Genomic DNA, 21,029 nt, shown 5'->3' on the forward strand with positions numbered 1-21,029 from the left:
GTGACGTGACGCTGGATACTTGTGATGATGCCATTCCGTATTTCGTCATGGACCGGAAAGGTAGAAGAACACTTCCCAAGGCACGTGCAGGGATTGGAGTTGAGGAAAAATAGCCGGAGGACGTCGGAAAAGCTGATCGGAGGGCTCGCGGAGGCAAAAAGACCCCAAAAGAGGCACGTGCAGGGCTTGGATGGCAGAAACAGGTACGTAGGGTGGCTGGTCGGCGTCAGGCGAGCTTGGAGTAGGAAGCGCGTCGCCGGAAAGTGGCTCACGCGCCGGCGCGTGAGGGCGCGTGGATGGTTTTCTGGCTCCGGTGTTTTTGGAAAAGTTGTAGATCTCCTCCAGACGCTCCTTGCGGTGTGAAAAAAAACCGTCGCCGGAAAAGTTCGCCGGAAAAGTTCGCCGGCGGTGAATGTTTTTCTGACGACGATTCGACCGACCGGAAAGCGTTTTCCCCCTTGGCTCTGAGAACATGGACTGATGACCGGAATGAGAGATGGTCGGATTGAGAGATGGCCACAGAGATTTGGCCGGAATGAATGATGGCCTGAATACGAGGTGGCCAGAAGGGATTAGGGTTTCAGAAAACTGGCTCTGATACCATGAAGAATTTCTGAATTCCTTTATTGATGCTTTAGGTACACACCATACACATATATATACACAACTGACTGAATAAGAAAAAATCAATCTAGCTTGATTCTCTCCTAAAATTAGGAAACTGAATCATCCTAAATGATCTCTCCTTCTTTATTCCTAAAATACTTTCCTAAATTAAAAAACCCTAACTTTGAATGCCAAATTTCAACATACTCCAAATAATTTTCCTGTATTTAGTTTGATACAGTATGATGTTTGGGGTCCATCTTGTGTCACTAATAGTTCCGACTTACGATGGTTTATAATATTTGTAGATGATTGTACTCGTTCTACTTGGGTATATCTTATGAAATCTAAATATGAAGTATCATTTATTTTTTCATCTTTTCATAATCTTATTCATCTTTTCATAAACTTATTTAAAACTTATTGGAGTAAAAATCCATACTCTCAGGACAAATAACAGGAGGGAGTATTTCAACCAAGCTGTTAGATAATGTACAGTTATTTCAGTTATTTACTTTTTTTTTTTTTCCTTATTGTATTGTGGGTCCCACTAGCATGTATATATATTCCTAAGTCCAATGTGTATTATTAATAGTTTTTAATAACAAAAATTAAGTATTCTCCTTTTTCTCTCTTTTCACATGGTATCAAAGCCTAGGGAGAAAAAAAAAAAACCTAATTATTTTCGGTTTATCTGTGAATTAATTATGGGAAACTTTTCAGTGACCGTGTTTCATTCTGGTTACCTTTCGCATCTTCTAAAGTTTTCCAGTCAATCGTATTGCCGTCAGAAAACCCTCACCACCAACGACTTTTCCGGCAACTTTCCCGGCACAGTCCTTTTCAGACGCCGACCATACCATTAGGTGCACAAGGAGGAGATCTTCAAGTTTTGTCAAAGCACCGGAGGGAGAATCTCAGTCACGCGCCGGCCACGCGCATTTCTTCTTCGGTGGCCTGAACTTCATGCGCCGGCGTGTGAGGGTGCGTGGAGCACTTTCCGGCAACGCGCTTCCACCTTCAGCCTCGCCTGACGCCGTCTAGCCACTCTCCATCTGTGCTTGTGCCATTCGAGCCTTGCAAGTGCATTTTTTGGCTTTTTTTGTCTCCGCCCGCCCTCTAAACAACCTTTTCGGTGACCTTCGGTGACTTCCTCTCCACCCCGAGCCCTACACGCGTCGTAGGAAGTGTTCTTCTACCCTTCCAGTAGTGCCACATTTGTTTTTCTTTACTATTTGGTCACTCACAGCCGTGGATCCTCGGTTTTTCTTCTTTCAGCCGCGATTTGAAGCCGTAATAGGGCTCTCTTCGATCCAAACATATTTCGTTCTCCAGATAAGTAGATATGACTACTAAAAGTTTCATTTTTTCCTCTGTTATATCTGGATCTCCTATGATTTATCCGGAGAAATTGGTTAGCAATGAAAATTATTTGTCCTGGTCTGCCTCTGTGGAGCTTTGGTTTATGGGTTAAGGTTATGAGGATCACCTTGTTACGCAGGAGGCGGATATCCCTGAGGTTGACAGAGTACAATGGAGGAAGATAGATGCACAGTTATATAGTATGTTATGACAATCAGTTGATCTTAAGATTCTGCTTCATCTTCGGGCCTACAAAACATGCTTTAAATTTTGGAATCAGGCGAAAGGGCTATACACGAATGATATCCAACGTCTTTATAAGGTGGCTTATTCTATTGTCAATGTCAAACAACAAGACATGAATTTATCTACTTATATTGACCAGATTGCCTTTCTTAAAGAGGAATTCTTGACCGTGATGCCTCTTACGACTGATGTTGGGGATCAACGAACACAAATTGACAAGTTCTTCATGGTTCTTACGCTTATTGGCCTCCATCCAGATCTTGAGACCGTCCGCGATCATATTCTTGACAGTTCCTCCGTACCATCCTTGGATGATGTGTTTGCTCGCCTCCTCCATATCTCCTCCACTCAGACTTTGCCATCTGATAACACTTCAGATTCTTGTGTTAGTTTCTCAAACTAACTCTCGAGGAGGACGCAGTGGTAACCCAGGTAGAGGCCAACGTCCTCATTGCACCTATTGCAATAAGCTTGGCCACACTCGTGATCGGTGTTATCAGTTACATGGGCGGCCTCCTTGCACTGCCCACATGGCCCAGTCATCTGATCCTCAGCCACCTCAGCCACCTCAACCTCCAAGCTCCTCCACATCTTAGGGTATTTCCCTCACTGACAGTGAGTATGATGACTATCTCCGCTATCAGGCCACCAAGTCAGCTTCTGTTACTTCTGTTGCCCAGACTGGTAATGCTTTTGCTTGTCTTACCCACATATCTTCTCTTGGACCTTGGATTCTAGATTCTGGCGCTTCTGATCACATATCTGGTAATAAAGATCTTTTCTCTTCTATTACTACTACCTCTGCCTTACCTACTATTACCTTAGCTAATGGTTCTCAAATTGTAGCTAAAAGCATTGGTTTGGCACATCCTCTCTCTTCTCTACCTCTCACTTCTGTCCTTTATACTCCTGAGTGTTCCTTTAATCTTATCTCCATCAGCAAAATCACTCATACTCTTAACTCCTCTATTACTTTTTCTGATAAATTTGTGACCTTGCAGGACCGGAGTACGGGGAAGACGATTGGCATAGGATGTGAGTCTCAAGGCCTCTATCACCTCACCTCGCCTCACCTTCAACTCTTGCTGTTTGCATTTCCACTGATGCTTCTCTCCTCATCCACAGTCGCCTGGGCCACCCTAGTCTATCCAAGTTCCAGAAAATGGTCCCTCGTTTTTCATCTTTGTCGTCGCTTGCGTGTGAGTCCTGTCAACTTGGGAAACATACTTGTATCTCGTTCCCAAAGCGTTTGAATAATCGGGCAAAGTCTCCTTTTGAACTCGTCTACACTGATGTTTGAGGCCCTTGTCGGACCGCATCTACTTTAAGATTTCAGTATTTTGTCACTTTCATTGATGATTATTCTCGATGTACTTGGTTATTTTTAATGAAAAATCGAGCTGAGTTATTCTCTATTTTTCAGAAATTTTATGCTGAAATCCAAACGCAATTCAATATTTTTATTCGTGTGTTACGCAGTGATAATGCCAGAGAATATTTTTCTGCACCATTTACTTCATTTATGTCCCAACATGGGATCCTTCATCAATCTTCTTGTGCTCATACTCCTCAACAAAATGGGGTAGCTGAAAGTAAGAATCGACATCTTGTTGAGACAGTTCGTACTCTCCTTCTCCATAGTAATGTTCCTTTTTGTTTTTGGGGGGACGTTATTCTTATAGCATGTCATTTGATTAATCGTATGCCCTCATCTGTATTACACGATCAGATTCCTCATTCCCTTATTTTCCCTGACCAACCACTTTATTTCCTTCCTCCTCGTGTTTTTGGTTGTACTTGCTTTGTTCATATTCTCACTCTTGGACAAGACAAACTTTCTGCCAAAGCCACAAAATGCATCTTCTTAGGATATTCCAGACTTCAAAAGGGTTATCGTTGTTATTCCTCTGAGACTCATCGCTACTTTCTCTCCGCTAATGTCACCTTCTTTGAGGACTCACCATTCTTCTCCACCTCTAAGTCTCTTCCTGTTTCTAAAGTCTTACCCTTTCCCATTATCTCCCCACTTGATGCAGTGCCTTTTCGCCCACTTCAGGTTTATCATCGCCATCATCGTGTCGCTGTTTCTCCTTCTTTGGCCGAGGTACTTGCTGACTCACTTTCTATCTCTTCGGCTTCTCCTGCCTCGGCTCTGCCTCCTTCTGCTGACTTACCCTTTGCTTTTCGGAAAGGTAATCAATCTACTTGTAATCCTTATCCCATTTACAATTTTTTGAGTTACCATCGATTATCTTCACCCTATTCTGCATTTGTTTATGCTATATCTTTTGTTTCTCTTCCCAAGAGCACCCCTGAGGCTCTTTCCCATCCAGGCTGGCGACAGGCAATGGTAGATGAAATGACTGCTTTACACTCCAATGCCACTTGGGATTTTGTTGTTTTACCCTCTAGTAAATCTACAGTTGGTTGTCGTTGGGTCTACATAGCCCTGGTGGTCAGGTTGATCGCCTTAAGGCCCGCTTAGTTGCTAAAGGCTATACTCAGGTTTATGGTTCTGATTATGGTGACACTTTCTCTCCTGTTGCCAAGATAGTTTTTGTTCGTCTATTGCTCTCCATGGCTGCTATGCGTTCTTGGCCTCTTTATCAGTTAGATATTAAAAATGCTTTCCTTCATGGGGATCTTGCTGAGGAAGTTTATATGGAGCAACCACTTGGTTTTGTTGCTCAGGGGGAGTCTGGTTTAGTGTGCAAGTTACGCCGTTCTCTATATGGCTTGAAACAATCTCCTCGAGTATGGTTTAGCCGTTTTAGTTCTGTTGTTCAGGAGTTTGGCATGTTTCGTAGTACAACAGACCATTCCGTTTTCTATCATCATAACTTTTCGGGGCAGTGTATTTATCTGGTAATTTATGTGGACGACATCGTCATTACAGGCAGTGATCAGAATGGTATTTAAAAACTAAAGCAACACCTTTTCACCCACTTTCAGACTAAAGACTTGGGGAAACTCAAGTATTTCTTATGGATTGAGATAGCTCAATCCAGTTCCGGTGTGGTTCTTTCCCAAAGGAAGTATGCTTTAGACATCTTGGAAGAAACCGGTATGTTAGACTATAAACCGGTAGACACTCCTATGGATCCAAATGTCAAACTTATACCAGGACAGGGGGAGCCTTTAGGAGATCCTGGGAGATATCGGCGACTTGTAAGTAAACTGAACTACCTCACCATTACTCGTCCAAACATTTATTTTCCTGTAAGTGTTGTTAGTCAATTCCTACAGTCACCATGTGATAGCCATTGGGATGCTGTAATCCGCATTCTTCAATATATCAAAAGCACACCAGGCCAAGGTGTGTTGTACGAGAATAGAGGTCATACCGAGGTTGTTGGTTACACAGATGCAAATTGGGCTGGCTCATCCACAGATAGACGTTCCACTTCCGGGTATTGTGTTTTTATTGGAGGTAACCTAATATCCTGGAAGAGTAAGAAACAAGATGTAGTGACCAGATCTAGTGTTGAAGCCGAGTATCGTGCTATGACTTTGGAAAGGATGAACAGATGAAGCTCATCTGTGATAACCAAGCCGCTTTGCATGTTGCATCCAATCCAGTCTTCCATGAAATGACCAAACACATTGAAGTTGACTGTCTCTTCATTAGAGAGAAGATCGCATCAGGATGTGTGACGACTAGTTTTGTCAATTCAAATGATCAACTAGCAGATATTTTTACTAAATCTCTTAGAGGTCTTAGAATTAAATACATTTGTAACAAGCTTGGTGCATATAACATATATGCTCCAGCTTGAGGGGGAGTGTTAGATAGTGTACAGTTATTTCAGTTATTTACTTTTCTTTTTTTTTTTCCTTATTGTATTGTGGGTCCCACTAACATGTATATATATACCCAAGACCAATGTGTATTATTAATAATTTTTAATAACAAAAATTAGGTATTCTCCATTTTCTCTCTTTTCACAATGTGGTAGCAAGGTCGTCTGCAGAATCAGAGTTTAGGGTCATTGCTCAAGGGTTGTGTGAACTACTTTGGCTGAAGATTATTCTAGATGATTTGAGAATCAAGTGGGATGGTCCTATGAAGCTCTATTGTGACAACAAGTTAGCTATCAATATTGCTCATAACCTTATACAACACGATAGGACAAAACATATTGAGATTGATAGACATTTCATCAAAGAAAAATTGGAGGAAGGAGTAGTGTGTATGTCCTATGTTCCATCAGAACATCAATTAGTTGATATCCTAACAAAAGGGCTGAACAGTTCAATGTTTCACGATCTTGTATTCAAGCTGGGAATGGAAGACATCTATTCCTCAGCTTGAGGGGAAGTGTTGAGCTGTAAATAAAATAGGAGAATTATTTTCCTATTATGTTAGTTTCCTATTTCTGTAAATAGATAGTTTTGTTAGTTTTCTATTTCTGTAAATAGATAGTTTTAGTAGTTTCCTATTTCTCTAAATAGATAGTTTTATGATTTAGGAATAAGTTAGTTTTCTATTATGTCTCTTATTTCCTATTTCTTCTCTTGTAATCTCCTATATAAATTGTGTGTATAATCAATCTAATAGACATAATTTATTATTTTTCATCCCATATTTCATGTCAATTATCTCCTCCTTAGTGGGTTTTCATTGATGGTAGACTGGATACTCAGGTGATTTCTAATGAAATGCTTGGAGGTTTACACTTTACAGAAGGCTCTAAGGTTTGAAAAAAATTCGCAATGGTCCTTTATCTTCAATTTGATGGATGATACCATTATCCTTTTTATGCTTTTTAGTGAAAATCTTGAATCTTAAAATCCTCCCATGTATACACAGAGAGTAGTTTGCTGTTGGATGTGGATATCGATCTTGTCCTTTTAGGGTGTATTTGCTTCTTTAGGTTATAAGATCAGTTATCCATTAGTTTTGGCCCTTCCTCTTAAGGGTAACTTGAGAGCTCCCACCTTATAGGATCCAATTACCAATAATGTGCTGAAGCATGTGATTGGTTGGAAGAACCCCTATCTTTTGAGGCAGTCAAATCACCTGATTCAATCTTTGGGCTTCCATGACCAAGGCGTTTGCAGGATTAATCTTAGCATTATTTTGTTTTTGTTTTCATCCGAATCTTAGCATTGACTCAAGGGTTGCTTGTTTGTCCCCTTAAGTGACTATGCTTTTATTCCAGGTCATTGCTTTCTTCTTTTGTTGGTTTGTACTCAGTGAGAGGGATTTAATCATTTCGTTTGAGAAGTATAGCTCATCTTGTCCATATTAAACTTTCCTTGTTACTTCAATTAATATGATTAAAAAAATCTACATAAACACTTATTTACTCATCCAAAAAAAATGATTAAAGAGAAGCTACATTTTTGAGAAATGGGTGCATTGTTGAATGAAGGATGTTAAAATGAATGACTAACAATAGAATAGAAAATAAATATTTCTTTGAGGTGGCAGCTATGAGGCAAGATGAGAACAATCATCTAAGTTGATTTTGCCGTGCATCACAGAACCAATGAATACACCACTATGCATGAGATATATAATGCAAGTTAAAGCTGCAGAAGGTCAAGAGGAAGTCCAAAAAGAATGTGGGCTAAGGCATTGAAGAAAGATGTGATTGACAAGGATTTCCCAAAGAATATGACCCTAAACAAAGACAAATGCTAGAAAAGGATCCATGTCACCAATCCCAGTGGTTGAGATTAGGGCAGTTAGAAAGTGTATCAGATTCCTATTTGGTTCAACTCCCAGTTGCATGAGAATTCCTTTTGTTAGAGAATATTGTATAAAATATTTTCTCGATATTTCATTGTAGAAAATGTATTCTTATGAACAAGGTGTTAGGAATATTTATAAATATTACAGTTCATGTAGGCTTGTAGAAGCTGTATAGGGATGTAGTGATATGAGGGAGAGATGGGAAACACCCAGTGGAATAGGGCTTGGTTCAAGGTATTGATAATAGGAGTAAGAAACATGGGATGCTTCTGCCATGGTTTTCATTCCTATGTCATCTTCCATCTGTAATTTCTCTATAGTACAGTGGATTAGTTTTCTTTGTATGTAGACTAGGCATAATTGGCAAAATCATAGTAAAACATCATATTTCTTGTGTGTGAATTTACCTTATATTTATTTTATTGCAAAAATCATGAGTTCAAAACCTACGATGCCACAACAAAGGCTTTGTTGAGTTCCAGTCTTTTGAACTCTTTAAGATTTAATTGTTTCTGATAAATCGTTTCTCTCCATAAGAAGAGCTGGATTTATTTCCTTTTCATTGATCACATGCTTGTTAATCTGGTGATCATGTAGTCTAATTTTTGATCTTCCACAAGACTAGATTTGCTTTTGATATGCTAGTGAGGAAGCAGATCATTTAACTAAGAGGGGAGCCACCTCTCATTTGGAGTTTGTTTGGGACTGATTTCCTCCCTGAGATTTTGGTTTTGCTTGATTTGGATGGTGTTAAAATTGTCACACTTCCTTGAAAGATCTCCTGTCCTCTTGTGTGCATATTTTTATCCTTTACCTAAAAGATCCATGTTTCTTATAAAAAAAATGGAATCTCTCTCCTGAAATTCTTGTTGTAAATGTAGAGTAGATATTCATTTATTCATTTGGGTTGAAGCAACTCCTGCCTTCTAGTCCCAAACAAGCTTCTGTAATATTTTTTCCCAGTGCTTTTGCATATTATTGTTCTGATTGTCTTGGCATTTTATAGAGATATGGTGAAATAAGCAAGCAACGACTTGATCATGCAATTCTCACCTTCTTCCAACATTTTAGAAAGTTATATGTTGTTGACCAGGCAGCGGATTCATCCAAGGTAGATAAATTTCAAGCTCAAAACCCTGTCTCCAAAAAAAAAAAAAAAAAAAAAAAAAAAAAAAGGAGAAAGAAAGAAAGAAAAAAATAAAAGAAAAAAGAAAAAAGAAAAGAAAAAGTTCACTAGGATCCAGACAGACCATGTCTTCATCCACAGGATCTGACATACCCATTGTATGTTTTTGTTTATGGAGAATAGAATTCTTTTCATGCTCCTTGATACCTTTTATTTTTATTGCAGCAATTATATACTCGATTATCTGAGCTTCTTGGCCTCCATGATCACCTACTGGTATTGAACTTGATTGTCGGAAAGATTGCAACAAATCTCAAGTGCTACATGGTGGTGACAGTTAATAACATTTTTATATCTACTTAGCTTGTTCTTGGAGTTTTAGCTCATGCTATGATTTGGTCATGTTTGCAGGGTGAAGAGATTATCAGTCATAGCTTAAGTCTCTTCTTTGACATGGCATCTGGGTTAGTTTTCCTGCAGTGAGAACTGGAGTTACTTTGTGATTCCTTAGCATTCTTTATACAGTATCATGCAATTCTGTGCAGATATATGACGGGAAAGTTACTTCTAAAGTTGGATACTGTCAAATTCATTATTTCACATCACAGTGTAATTGCAATTTAACATCTTCTGTTTTCATTTTTCTATTCTTCTTAAGCAGCTAAATGTTTATCATGTCCAAATATTTATGCTGTCCTGGTTTAACAACAAATTCATTGCTTGTCTATTTGCAGAGGGACCACTTCCCATTTTTGGGAGATTACCGATGTTCTCGTAGCAGAACAACCTTCTATCACACTATTGGTTTGTTGATATTCATGGAGGATAGCCTTTTGAAGTTTAGGACCTCTATGGATCCTCTTTTGCAGGTACTTGATTTCACATTTCAGTGGCTGGATTTTTATTTTAAATATGATGAAATGGATTTTCTTCTTTTTTCCTGTTGATGAAACTTCTTTTCAAATAATATAATAGGTGTGCTGGCTCATAAATTTTCTCACATGTGCACCTATCCATAAAAAAATAATTTTTTCTCACATGTGCATTCTTGAAAACCATCTAATTTTGTGCTTGTTATTGTAACTATGTTTATGCATTTGTTATGGAATTAGATAGATGACTCTACTCTTGCTTATAGTAGTGTGTAATCACATGATGGAATGGGATTTGCTTCTTCTTCTCAATTAATCTTAATTCCTTGTGGTTATGCTACCTAAGGTTTTTGTCAGCTTGGAATCAACGCCTGAGGAAATGTTTCGAACAGACACAGTAAAATATGCATTAATTGGGTTGATGCGGGATCTAAAAGGAATTGCAATGGCCATAAATAGGTTAGTATTTATGTGATTTCTGAAATGGCAATTTGCTTTCTGAGGCTACAGTAATTTCTATTTGCTGCTTTTTGAGTTTTTCTGTTAATTTTTTCAGTCGAAAAATGTATTCTTTCCTTTTTGATTGGTTATATCCGGCACACATGCCACTTCTCCTGAAAGGCATCTCACATTGGTCAGATATTCCAGAGGTAAGGCTCAACCAGCCATTTGTTGTCCTGGCTTATTCTGATCCTTTTAACACTTCATTCGCAAAAAGAAAGAAAAAAAGAAAAAAAGAAAAAGAAACTTATTTCATTTTCTATATATGTTTAGCCTCCATCTCTATAGGCTACTCAGTCTCCATTTATTTCTTTCTTGGAGATCTTGCAGTCCTTGCTTCTTGATTCTTAATTCAATGACTTGAGATAATGTGATATTAAATAAATTAACAGTATCAAAATTCATTTTTATATTGATTAAAACAGTAACATTTGTAGCTATCATTATTAAATATGATCCATTGTATATCAATTATTAATCTATTTGAAGAACTAGAAACAACTAGAAAATAAAACCCAAGTTCTTCATCCTAATTTTGGGGTTTTCTGATCTTGGCCCCTCATACTGGTGTCAGACTTTTGCAATCCTATGTAACATGGTTGGACACCTATCAATCCTAGTGAGTGTTTATTGAGTCTATTGACAATGTTTTATCTTCTTAAGTTAACATCATAACTCTTTAATGTTGGTTACCGTTGTCCTTTTTACATTTTGTTACACATATTTTAACATGGTAGATTCTTATTATCAAACAGATTACATTATATGAACACTTTCTTCACATTTTTTTTCCTTTCTTGCTTTCTTTCCTCTTATTCTATTAAAGCCCAAGAAACAGAATCTCCAAATGTTGCAATTTGATACCAAAACAAGGTATATGTAATCACTTGTACTGCTGATATCTGAATTGTATGATTGAGTATAATCCTCCTTTGCCAGAAAACCTGAAGAGTATAAACTATCATTCTTGGTTATCTTTCCATAGTATATCAGAAAGACAATGTTGGTATGTGAATTCATTCATAAATATGGAAATTGTATGATGGGGCTTTTATTATTTAAGAGTTCTATTCCAAATGGGAAGATTCTTTTGGGAATCTGAGACAGTTGCTCCTGCAATGATGCAGTGAAGGGTGAGAGAGCTGGATTGTTCCTTCCTAAGTGGTTTCCACTGCCTGCGTATTTTGGCTACTTCTTTCAGATTGGGGCCTTTATAGGTCCTTTGTTTGAGGCTGTTCTGTCCCAGGTTGCTAGTGATGACTAGTTAAGGATTTTCTAACACCATGTTTTAGTCTTTGTTGGTTGATTGGGCTGTTTAGTGAATAGCATTTTGACTGTTTGTTTCTCATAGTTAGTTCTCTGTTTCTATAAGTGAAGATTTTGAATGGTACAAGGAAGGTGGTGAAGGAAGTTTTGGTCCAACAATTTCCAAATGGAAGATTGTGGGTTATAAGTTACATTAGTTGCTATAGATGCAAAATGGAATATCAAATGGCAGTCATGGTACCCGATCCACCCATTCCTAACATGCTAAGTGCAAGTAGAAGAATATGCCAATATATGGGACTTTTATCTTGGATTCAGCCACAGAGTAGTAGGTGAGACTTGTTTCTTAAAACAACTGAACAAACACAGGACCAAGGGACTCAAAACATATTCACAATGGGGAAGCTTGGCTAAATCTTATCTGGTAAAATGGGATTGAAGTGAGGGAGAGGTCTCATACAGATTATTATGCAATTTTGGGAAGTACATGGAAGGGGTTAGAACAGTATTAGGGGTAAAGGATCAATTTCTTAAAACAGGCAGTGGAACTTGAAGTGGGAAGGTAGTTGTTTCAATAGTTGAATGATTAGATTGTTAGCCCCAATTTAATGGAATGTTAAATTGAAAAGCAATAAATCTAATTGAGTGGGAAAGGTGTCCCATTCAAAAATCAAACAATTTTAATGTTCCTGCATTAATGAAATGGGCTGGTGCAAAAATAACAACAAATCACAAGATAAAAATACTTGTTTTTGTTTCCAAAAGGAGGACTACTAATGATCTATTGTCAAAAATGCAAACTCTGAAACAGTGAACTTGGTGGAATATTAGGTCTTTCTATTCTGGCCTTATCATTTTTTACATCCTTGTCTTCCAACAATATCACTTGTTACAATTGATTTCATAAATCCATCCATCAAACAGTGGTTAGACCCCAAAATATTGTTTCTAATATTTTATACGATACTTAAACCGACAAAAAAACTGGTGGTTCAAAGGTTTGGAGCTAGAGCCAGTATACGTTTGTATCATTTTGAGTCTGGTATTGTTAGGGTTGTAAACCTTCCTGTGGATGATATTCTGCCTACCATAGATTTATTGTGACTTTCACCTTCTTGGAAACAGAGCTCAAACTTGTATTCAATCAATTTTTTCATCCATCATTGGGTCCACAATTTGTCATTTTTCTTTTTCCTTTCCCTTAATTTGACTACTGGATGCTAGTCTGCTGTAATTTACTCATGCACATATGTTTGTTAAAATGAACCAATGTAAGTGAAAACCCATGGTGAAAGTATACGAATGATACAAGTAGACAACATCAAACATTAGTTTGTCGATGTTAATAAGTCAATAAGAAGGAACTTATGTCATATTAAATGACATCTAGAAAAACCTTAAGCAATGCTAAGCAACATGGTGGTGACTAAAGGACATGACAATGAAGAAAGTGGCATATGAAAAAATTGCATTCATAATTTGACAAGTTGAGCTGTGGAAGTGAGGCCCACTAGGCAGCATGAATGAAATGAAGTGCATGCTGCTGTTTCTGTGGAGGTGCTGTAAGTTATTTTCCTGACTAGACGGGAGATGGTTTGATGGTCTTCAGTTGGTTGTTGGACTAAAGAATTACCAAACTGAACGAACTTTCTTGTTCAGTGGTCAGCAGTCCACTTTTTTTCCTCAAGCATTTTGGGTGGAGTCAATGAGTGAGTCAGGCTTTGACATGCTTCCAATGTTTTACTTGCAACCACTTTTGACCCACCCATGTCATGGGTTTATTGGTTGAGTAATTCTCATCTTACCCCTAAAAGAATCTCTTTGAGAATATTCCTATTAACCCTCCCAATAAATAGACTCCTCAAAGAATAGAGGGCTCTGGAAAACATTCTTTTGAGGACTTTTTAGCAGAATTTCTTAGAGATTCTTGGGAGTGTTTGGAAGAACCTTAATTGCATGGGATAACTTAGGAGATTTCAAGTCAAGAGACTAAAGAGACAGCTCAGAATCATCTAAGCTAGAGACTTTTTTTTTTGATAAGTATCATCTAAGCTAGAGACTTGAGAGACGGTGCAAAACTATCTTCAGTTGGAATCCCGAAAGATGATCAAAACTATCCTTCAATTGACATAGCTAGAGGCTTGAAAGATAATCTAGAGAGTGCCTTGTAATTTTTTCACCATTGCCACCCTCGCTATGCTTCCCATCAGTGACATAGCTCCTCCCCAAGCCAAGTATCCCCATCTATCTTTCTACCCTCATTTTTGAAAGGGTACTATCACTATAACACCAGATCATCTGCTAAATAATCCATCATAATATTATTGAGTGCCTACATTAGCATTTCCAGCAATAATACTCCTAGAACACACAAATTGTTCAACCTCTCTGCCTATAACCCCTCTGTCTTCTTGACTATCCTAATGAGCATAAATTTCTGTACACTGTGAAGCAAATAATCAACTTTTGCTCAGTGTATTATCAAAACTAAAGTCACCAGTCCAAAGAAAATCTCAGAAGTACTATAATCAATTTAATTATGCCAAAAACTAATTAAATAAATGCCTTAAAAGGTTGAGCTATTAGAAACAAAGTTACTACGAAAAGCTCATTGTAGAAAGGAATATCAATTGTCTCACCTGATACATGGAATTTTCTATAATTTTGAAAGAGTTGCAGAATTTTCAAGAATCCGAAACTGTCCCAGAAAAAAGTGAAAAAAAAAATTGTGGACATAAAAAATGAGAAAAAGGAAGACAATGACCATTATCAAGCAAACAGATTTCTAAAATTTCTCAATTGATTTCTAAAGGACCAAAGTGTACCTCATTCTAAACATAAAATGAAATCACCAAATTGCAAGAACCTAAACTATTCGTAGTCCGCTACAATATACCAACCCTGACCCTAAATAACAGATGTTAAAACCCCTAATGGATGTAATAAAACCCAAATAACATCTTTTTGTTGCATTGTGTTGTGAGGTAGAGAGTCAAATTGTAGAATCCCTAATCATTCCAAATTAATACTATGGAAAAATAGGTTTTTTTCCTTATAAACTTTGAATAACACATACAACATTAATACATGATTCCTACAACCAGAAAAAAAGGTAACTTCCTAATATTCCATTCCTATAAATCTGCTCCATTTGGTAACATCTCATACAAGATAAATATAGAAATGAATACATAAATAAATTAAAAAACAAGTATAGATTTTGCCTAAAAATCATGACTCAATTAGGGAACCAAGATTCCCTCTCCTGACTGGATTACGAATCCATTAACGCTCCCCCCCAAGTTGGAAAGTATTGTCAACTTGCTAGTCAACTCTTGAAATGAATGTCTGGCATATCCCTTGGTTAGAATGTCAGCTAGTTGCCTATCTGTGGAGATTTAAAGGGTAAAGATGAGACCTCTATCTAATTGCTCCTCGATGAAATGTTGGTACATCTCAACATATTTAGTACGATTATGTTGGACTAGATTATGAGCAATATTAATTGCTAACTTATTGTCTCAATAGTTTCATAGTTCCTTCCATTGAATTTTAAGATCTTCAAGAATTATCTTTAACCATAGTAACTCACAAATCTTTTTTCCACAGCTTTAAAATCTGCTTCTACGCTTGACCTATCAATAACTAATTGCTTGTTGCTTCTCCATTTCACTAAATTCCCCTTTACAAATTTATAGAATCTTGAAGTTGATCTTCTATCAATTATAGATACTGCACAATTCGCATCAATATAAGCCTCTAAACTAAACTCTCCATTTCTCTTAAAGAGAATTCCTTTCCTTAGTATGAACTTTATATAACAAAGAATTCTGTTAACAACCTTTGTATGAACCTTTCTAAGGGAATGCATACATTGACTCACCATACACTTACTAAATAGGCTATATCTGGACATGTATGAGACAAATAAATCAGCTTTCCAACTAATCTGTGATATCATCTGTTAAGAGAGAGAGAGAAGAAAACCTTGATTCTCATTCATGTAGTGTCTACTTACAATTGAGAAAATATATATATACAAGGCTAGGAGTCCTAACTACCATACATGTGACCTATATTAAAAAAAGGAAAGATTGTACACTATAAATTCATTATATTCAACACTCCCCCTCAAGCCGGAGCATATACGTCATATGCACCAAGCTTGTTACAAATGTATTTAATCCTAGGACTTCTGAGAGATTTAGTGAAGATGTCTGCTAGTTGATCATTTGAATTAACAAAACTTGTAGCAACACATCCTGATGCGATCTTCTCTCTAATGAAGTGACAGTCAACTTCAATATGTTTGGTCCTTTCATGAAAGACTGGATTGGATGCAATATGTAATGCGGCCTGGTTATCACAGATGAGTTTCATCTGTTCATCCTTTCCAAATCTCAACTCTCAAAGAAGATGTCTCAACCATATGAGTTCACATGTTGCCAAAGCCATAGCTCGATACTCAGCTTCAGCACTAGATCTGGCCACTACATCTTGTTTCTTACTCTTTCAAGATATTAGATTACCTCCAATAAAAACACAGTACCTTTAAGTGGAACGTCTATCTGTGGGTGAGCCAGCCCAATCTGCATCTGTATAACCAACAACCTGAGTATGACCTCTGTTCTCGTACAACACACCTTGGCCTAGTGTACTTTTGATATATCGAAGAATGCGGATTACGGCATCCCAATGGCTATCACATGGTGACTGTAGGAATTGACTAACAACACTCACAGGAAAAGAAATGTCTGGACGAGTAATGGTGAGATAGTTCAATTTACCTAAGAGCCGTCGATATCTCCCATGGTCTCCTAAAGGCTCCCCCTGTCCTGGTACAAGTTTGACATTCGGATCCATAGGTGTGTCTATCGGTTTACAGTCTAACATACCAGTTTCTTCCTAGATGTCTAAAGCATACTTCCTTTGGGAAAGGACCACACCGGAACTGGATTGAGCTATCTCAATTCCCAAGAAATACTTGAGTTTCCCCAAGTCTTTGGTCTGAAAGTGGGTAAAAAGATGTTGCTTTAGTTTTTGAATACCATCCTGATCATTGCCTGTAATGACGATGTCGTCCACATAAACAACCAGATAAATACACTACCCCAAGGAGTTATGATGATAGAAAACTGAATGGTCTGCTGTATTGCGAAGCATGCCAAACTCTTGAACAACAGAACTAAAACGGCCAAACCATGCTTGAAGAGATTGTTTTAAGCCATATAGAGAACGGCGTAACCTGCACACTAAACCAGACTCCCCCTGAGCAACAAAACCAGGAGGTTGCTCCATATAAACTTCCTTGGCAAGATCACCATGAAGGAAGACATTTTTAATATCCAACTGATAAAGAGGCCAAGAACACATAGCAGCCATGGAGAGAAGCAAGCGGACAGAAGCAATCTTGGCAACATGGGAGAATGTGTCACCATAATCAGAACCATAAACCTGAGTATAGCCTTTAGCAACTAAGCGGGCCTTAAGGCGATCAACCTGACCATCAGGACCAACCTTAACTGCATAGACCCAACGACAGCCAACTGTAGATTTACCAGAGGGTAAAACAACAAGATCCCAAGTGCCATTAGAGTGCAGAGCAGCCATTTCATCCACCATTGCTTGTTGCCAGCCTGGATGGGAAAGAGCTTCATGGGTGCTCTTTGGAAGAGAAACTGAAGATATAACAGAAACAAAAGCAGAATAGGGTGAAGATAATCGATGATAACTCAAAAAATTGTAAATAGGATGAGGATTACGAGTAGAGCGAGTACCTTTCCGAATAGCAATGGGTAAATCATCAGGAGAAGGCAGAGCCGGGGCAGGAGAAGCCGAAGGGATAAGAAGTGAGTCAGCAGGTGCCTCAGCAAAAAGGAGAGGAGCAGCGACACGAGGGCGACGATGATAAACCTGAAGTGGTCGAGGAGGCACAACATCAGATGGGGAGACAATAGGAAGGGACAAGACTTCAGAAACAGGAAGAGACTCAGAAGTGGTGGAAAAGAATGGTGAGTCCTCAAAGAAAGTGACATCAGCGGAGATAAAGTATCGATGAGTCTCAAGGGAATAATAATGATAACCCTTCTGAAGTCTGGAATATCCCAAGAAAAGGCACTTCATGGCTTTGGCAAAAAGCTTGTCCTGTCCAGGAGTGAGAATATGAACAAAGCAAGTACAACCAAAGACACGAGGAGGAAAGAAATAAAGTGGTTGGTCAGGAAAGAGAAGGAAATGAGGAATCTGATCATGTAAATCAGAGGAGGGCATACGATTAATCAAATAACAAGCGGTAAGAACAGCGCCCCCTCAAAAACGAAAAAGAACATTACTATGGAGGAGGATAGTACGAGTTGTCTCAACAAGATGTCGATTCTTGCGTTCAGCTACCCCATTTTGTTGAGGAGTATGAGCACAAGATGACTGATGAAGAATCCCATGATGAGACATAAATGAAGTAAATGGGACTGAAAAATATTCCTTGGCATTATCACTGCGTAACACACGAATATAAATATTGAACTGGGTCTGGATTTCAGCATAAAATTTCTGGAAAATAGAGAATAACTTAGCTCGATTTTTCATTAAAAATAACCAAGTACATCGAGAATAGTCATCAATGAAAGTGACAAAATACTGAAATCCTAAAGTAGACGCAGTCCGACAAGGACCCCAAACATCAGTGTGGACAAGCTCAAAAGGAGACTTTGCCTGATTATTCAAACGCTTTGGGAACGAGATACGAGTATGTTTCCCAAGTTGACATGACTCACACGAAAGCGACGACAAAGTGGAAAAACGAGGGACCATCTTCTGGAACTTGGAGAGATTAGGGTGACCCAGACGACTGTGAATGAGGAGAGGAGCATCAGTGGAAATGCAAACTGCAGGAGATGAATCCGAGGTAAGGTGATAGAGGCCTTGAGACTCACGTCCTATGCCAATCGTCTTCCCCGTACTCTGGTCCTGCAAGGTCACAAATTTATCAGAAAAGGTAATAGAGCAATTAAGAGTACGAGTGATTTTGCTGATGGAAATTAGATTAAAAGGACATTCAGGAGTATAAAGGACAAAAGTGAGAGGTAGAGAAGGCAGAGGAAGGGCCAAACCAATACCTTTAGCTACAGTTTGAGAACCATTAGCTAAGGTAACAGTAGGTAAAGTAGAGGTAGTAGTAATAGAGGAGAAAAGATCCTTATTACCAGATAGGTGATCAGAAGCTCCAGAATCTAGAATCCAGGGTCCAAGAGAAGATGTGTGGGTAAGACAGGCAGAAGCATTACCAGGCTGGGCAACAGAGGCAACAGAAGCCTGAGATGCCTGAGATGCGGAGGAGCTCGGAGGCTGAGGCAGTTGAGAATCAGAGGACTGGGCCACATGGGCAGTGCGAGGAGGTCGTCCATGTAACTGATAGCAACGATCGCGAGTGTGGCCAAGTTTATTGCAATAGGTGCAATGAGGACATTGGTCTCTACCTTGGTTACCACTATGTCCTCCTCGAGAGGTAGTGTGAGAAACTAACACAGAAGAATCTGAAATGCTATCAGATGGCAAAGTCTGGGTGGACGAGATACGAAGGAGGCGAGCAAACACATCATCCAAGGACAGAACTGATGAACTACCAAGAATTTGATTGCGGACAGGCTCAAGATCCGGACGAAAGCTAATAAGAGTAAGGACCATGAAGAACTTATCAAGCTGTGTTTGTTGAGCCCCAACATCAGGAGTAAGAGGCATCACAGTCAAGAACTCCTCCTTAAGAGAGGCAATTTGGCCAATATAAGTAGATAGATCCAAGTCCTGTTGGCTGATATGGACAATAGCAGAAGCCACCTTATAAAGACGCTGGATATCATTCGTATATAATCCTTTGGCCTGAGTCCAAAATTTAAAACAAGTTTTGTAGGCCCGAAGATGAAGAAGGATCTTGGGATCAATTGATTGCCATAATACACTACATAACTGGGCATCTATCTTTCTCCATTGTACGCGCTCAACCTCAGGGATATCTGTCTCCTGTGTAACCAAGTGATCCTCATATCCTTGTCCCATAAACCAAAGTTCAACAGAGGCAGACCAAGAAAGATAATTTTCACTGCCAACCAATTTCTCCGAAGTAATCATAGGAGATCCAGATATGACAGAGGAAAAAATGGAAGTTTAGTAGTCATATCCACTTATCTGGAGAATGAAGTATATTTGGATCGAAGAGAGCCCTAATACGGCTTCAGATGCGGCTGAAGAAGGAAAAACCGAAGAATCGCCCGTGTGAGAGACCAAATAGAAAAGAAAAACAACCGTGGCACCACCGGAAAGGTATAAGAACACTTCCCAAGGCATGTGCAGGGATTGAGGTTGAGAAAAAATAGCCGGAGGACGCCGGAAAAACTGTTCGGAGGGCCGGCGGAGGCAAAAGAACCCCAAAAGAGGCACGTGCAGGGCTCGGATGGCAGAAACAGGTATGAAGGGTGGCTAGTCGGCGTCAGGCGAGGCTGGAGGAGGAAGCGCGTGGTCGGAAAGTGGCTCACGCGCCCTCACGCGCGTGGGTGGTTTTCTGGCTCCGGTGCTTTGGGAAAAATTGGAGATCTTCTTCAGGCGCTCCTTGCGGTATCGGAAAAAGACGTCGCCGGAAAAGTTCGCTGGCGGTGAATGTTTTCTGACGACGATTCGACCGAACGGAAAGCTTTGGGGTCTGGGGAAGGTGACCGGAATGAAACACGGTCACAGGAAGGTTTCCCGGAATTGATGACACGGGGAAACTTGAAAGAATTAGGTTTTCTCCCTTGGCTCTGATACCATGTTAAGAGAGAGAGAGAAGAAAACCTTGATTCTCATTCATGTAGTGTCTACTTACAATTGAGAAAGTATATATATACAAGGCTAGGAGTCCTAACTACCATACATGTGACCTATATTAAAAAAAAAGGAAAGATTGTACACTATAAATTCATTATATTCAACATCATCCATGATCCACAATTGGATCTTCTTCAACTTTTCCAAGTTTATGATTCAATTCTATTTGGGTATTAGTAGGTTTACAGCCAAGCATCCTTGTGCCTTTAAAGAGATTATGGATGTACTTTTGTTTGTAAAATGAAGACCCTATTTCTTGAGTAAACAACTTCAATGCCTAGAAAATACTTGAGCCTCCCCAAGTCTTTTGTCTCAAACTCTTTGGACATCCGCCTTCTAGGCTCATCTATCTCTGCAATGTCATCACCTATCACAATTATATCATTCACATAATTATCAAGGTTGTTAATTTACCATATGGTAAGTGGTTGATAAAAAGAGTGTGATCTTCTTGACTCTGAAACTTCATATCAATCATAGCTTTATCAAACCTTCC

The 21,029-nt window shown here is 38.9% G+C and overlaps 1 protein-coding gene across 2 annotated transcripts in view; it reads left to right on the forward strand.

The window, feature by feature from the left end:
- Positions 1–21,029, forward strand: part of LOC117919623 (exportin-7-like) — an 83,859-nt gene that overhangs the window by 44,916 nt on the left and 17,914 nt on the right. For both annotated transcript variants that reach the window (XM_034836823.1, XM_034836824.1), the window contains exons 17-23: positions 8,919–9,023; positions 9,264–9,365; positions 9,450–9,502; positions 9,584–9,647; positions 9,773–9,907; positions 10,257–10,369; positions 10,467–10,560. In XM_034836823.1, the coding sequence (XP_034692714.1) occupies positions 8,919–9,023; positions 9,264–9,365; positions 9,450–9,502; positions 9,584–9,647; positions 9,773–9,907; positions 10,257–10,369; positions 10,467–10,560 (666 nt within the window). The remainder of the gene's footprint in view (positions 1–8,918; positions 9,024–9,263; positions 9,366–9,449; positions 9,503–9,583; positions 9,648–9,772; positions 9,908–10,256; positions 10,370–10,466; positions 10,561–21,029) is intronic.

The sequence above is a fragment of the Vitis riparia genome, chromosome 8, assembly GCF_004353265.1.
Source record: "Vitis riparia cultivar Riparia Gloire de Montpellier isolate 1030 chromosome 8, EGFV_Vit.rip_1.0, whole genome shotgun sequence".
Taxonomy (NCBI): domain Eukaryota; kingdom Viridiplantae; phylum Streptophyta; class Magnoliopsida; order Vitales; family Vitaceae; genus Vitis; species Vitis riparia.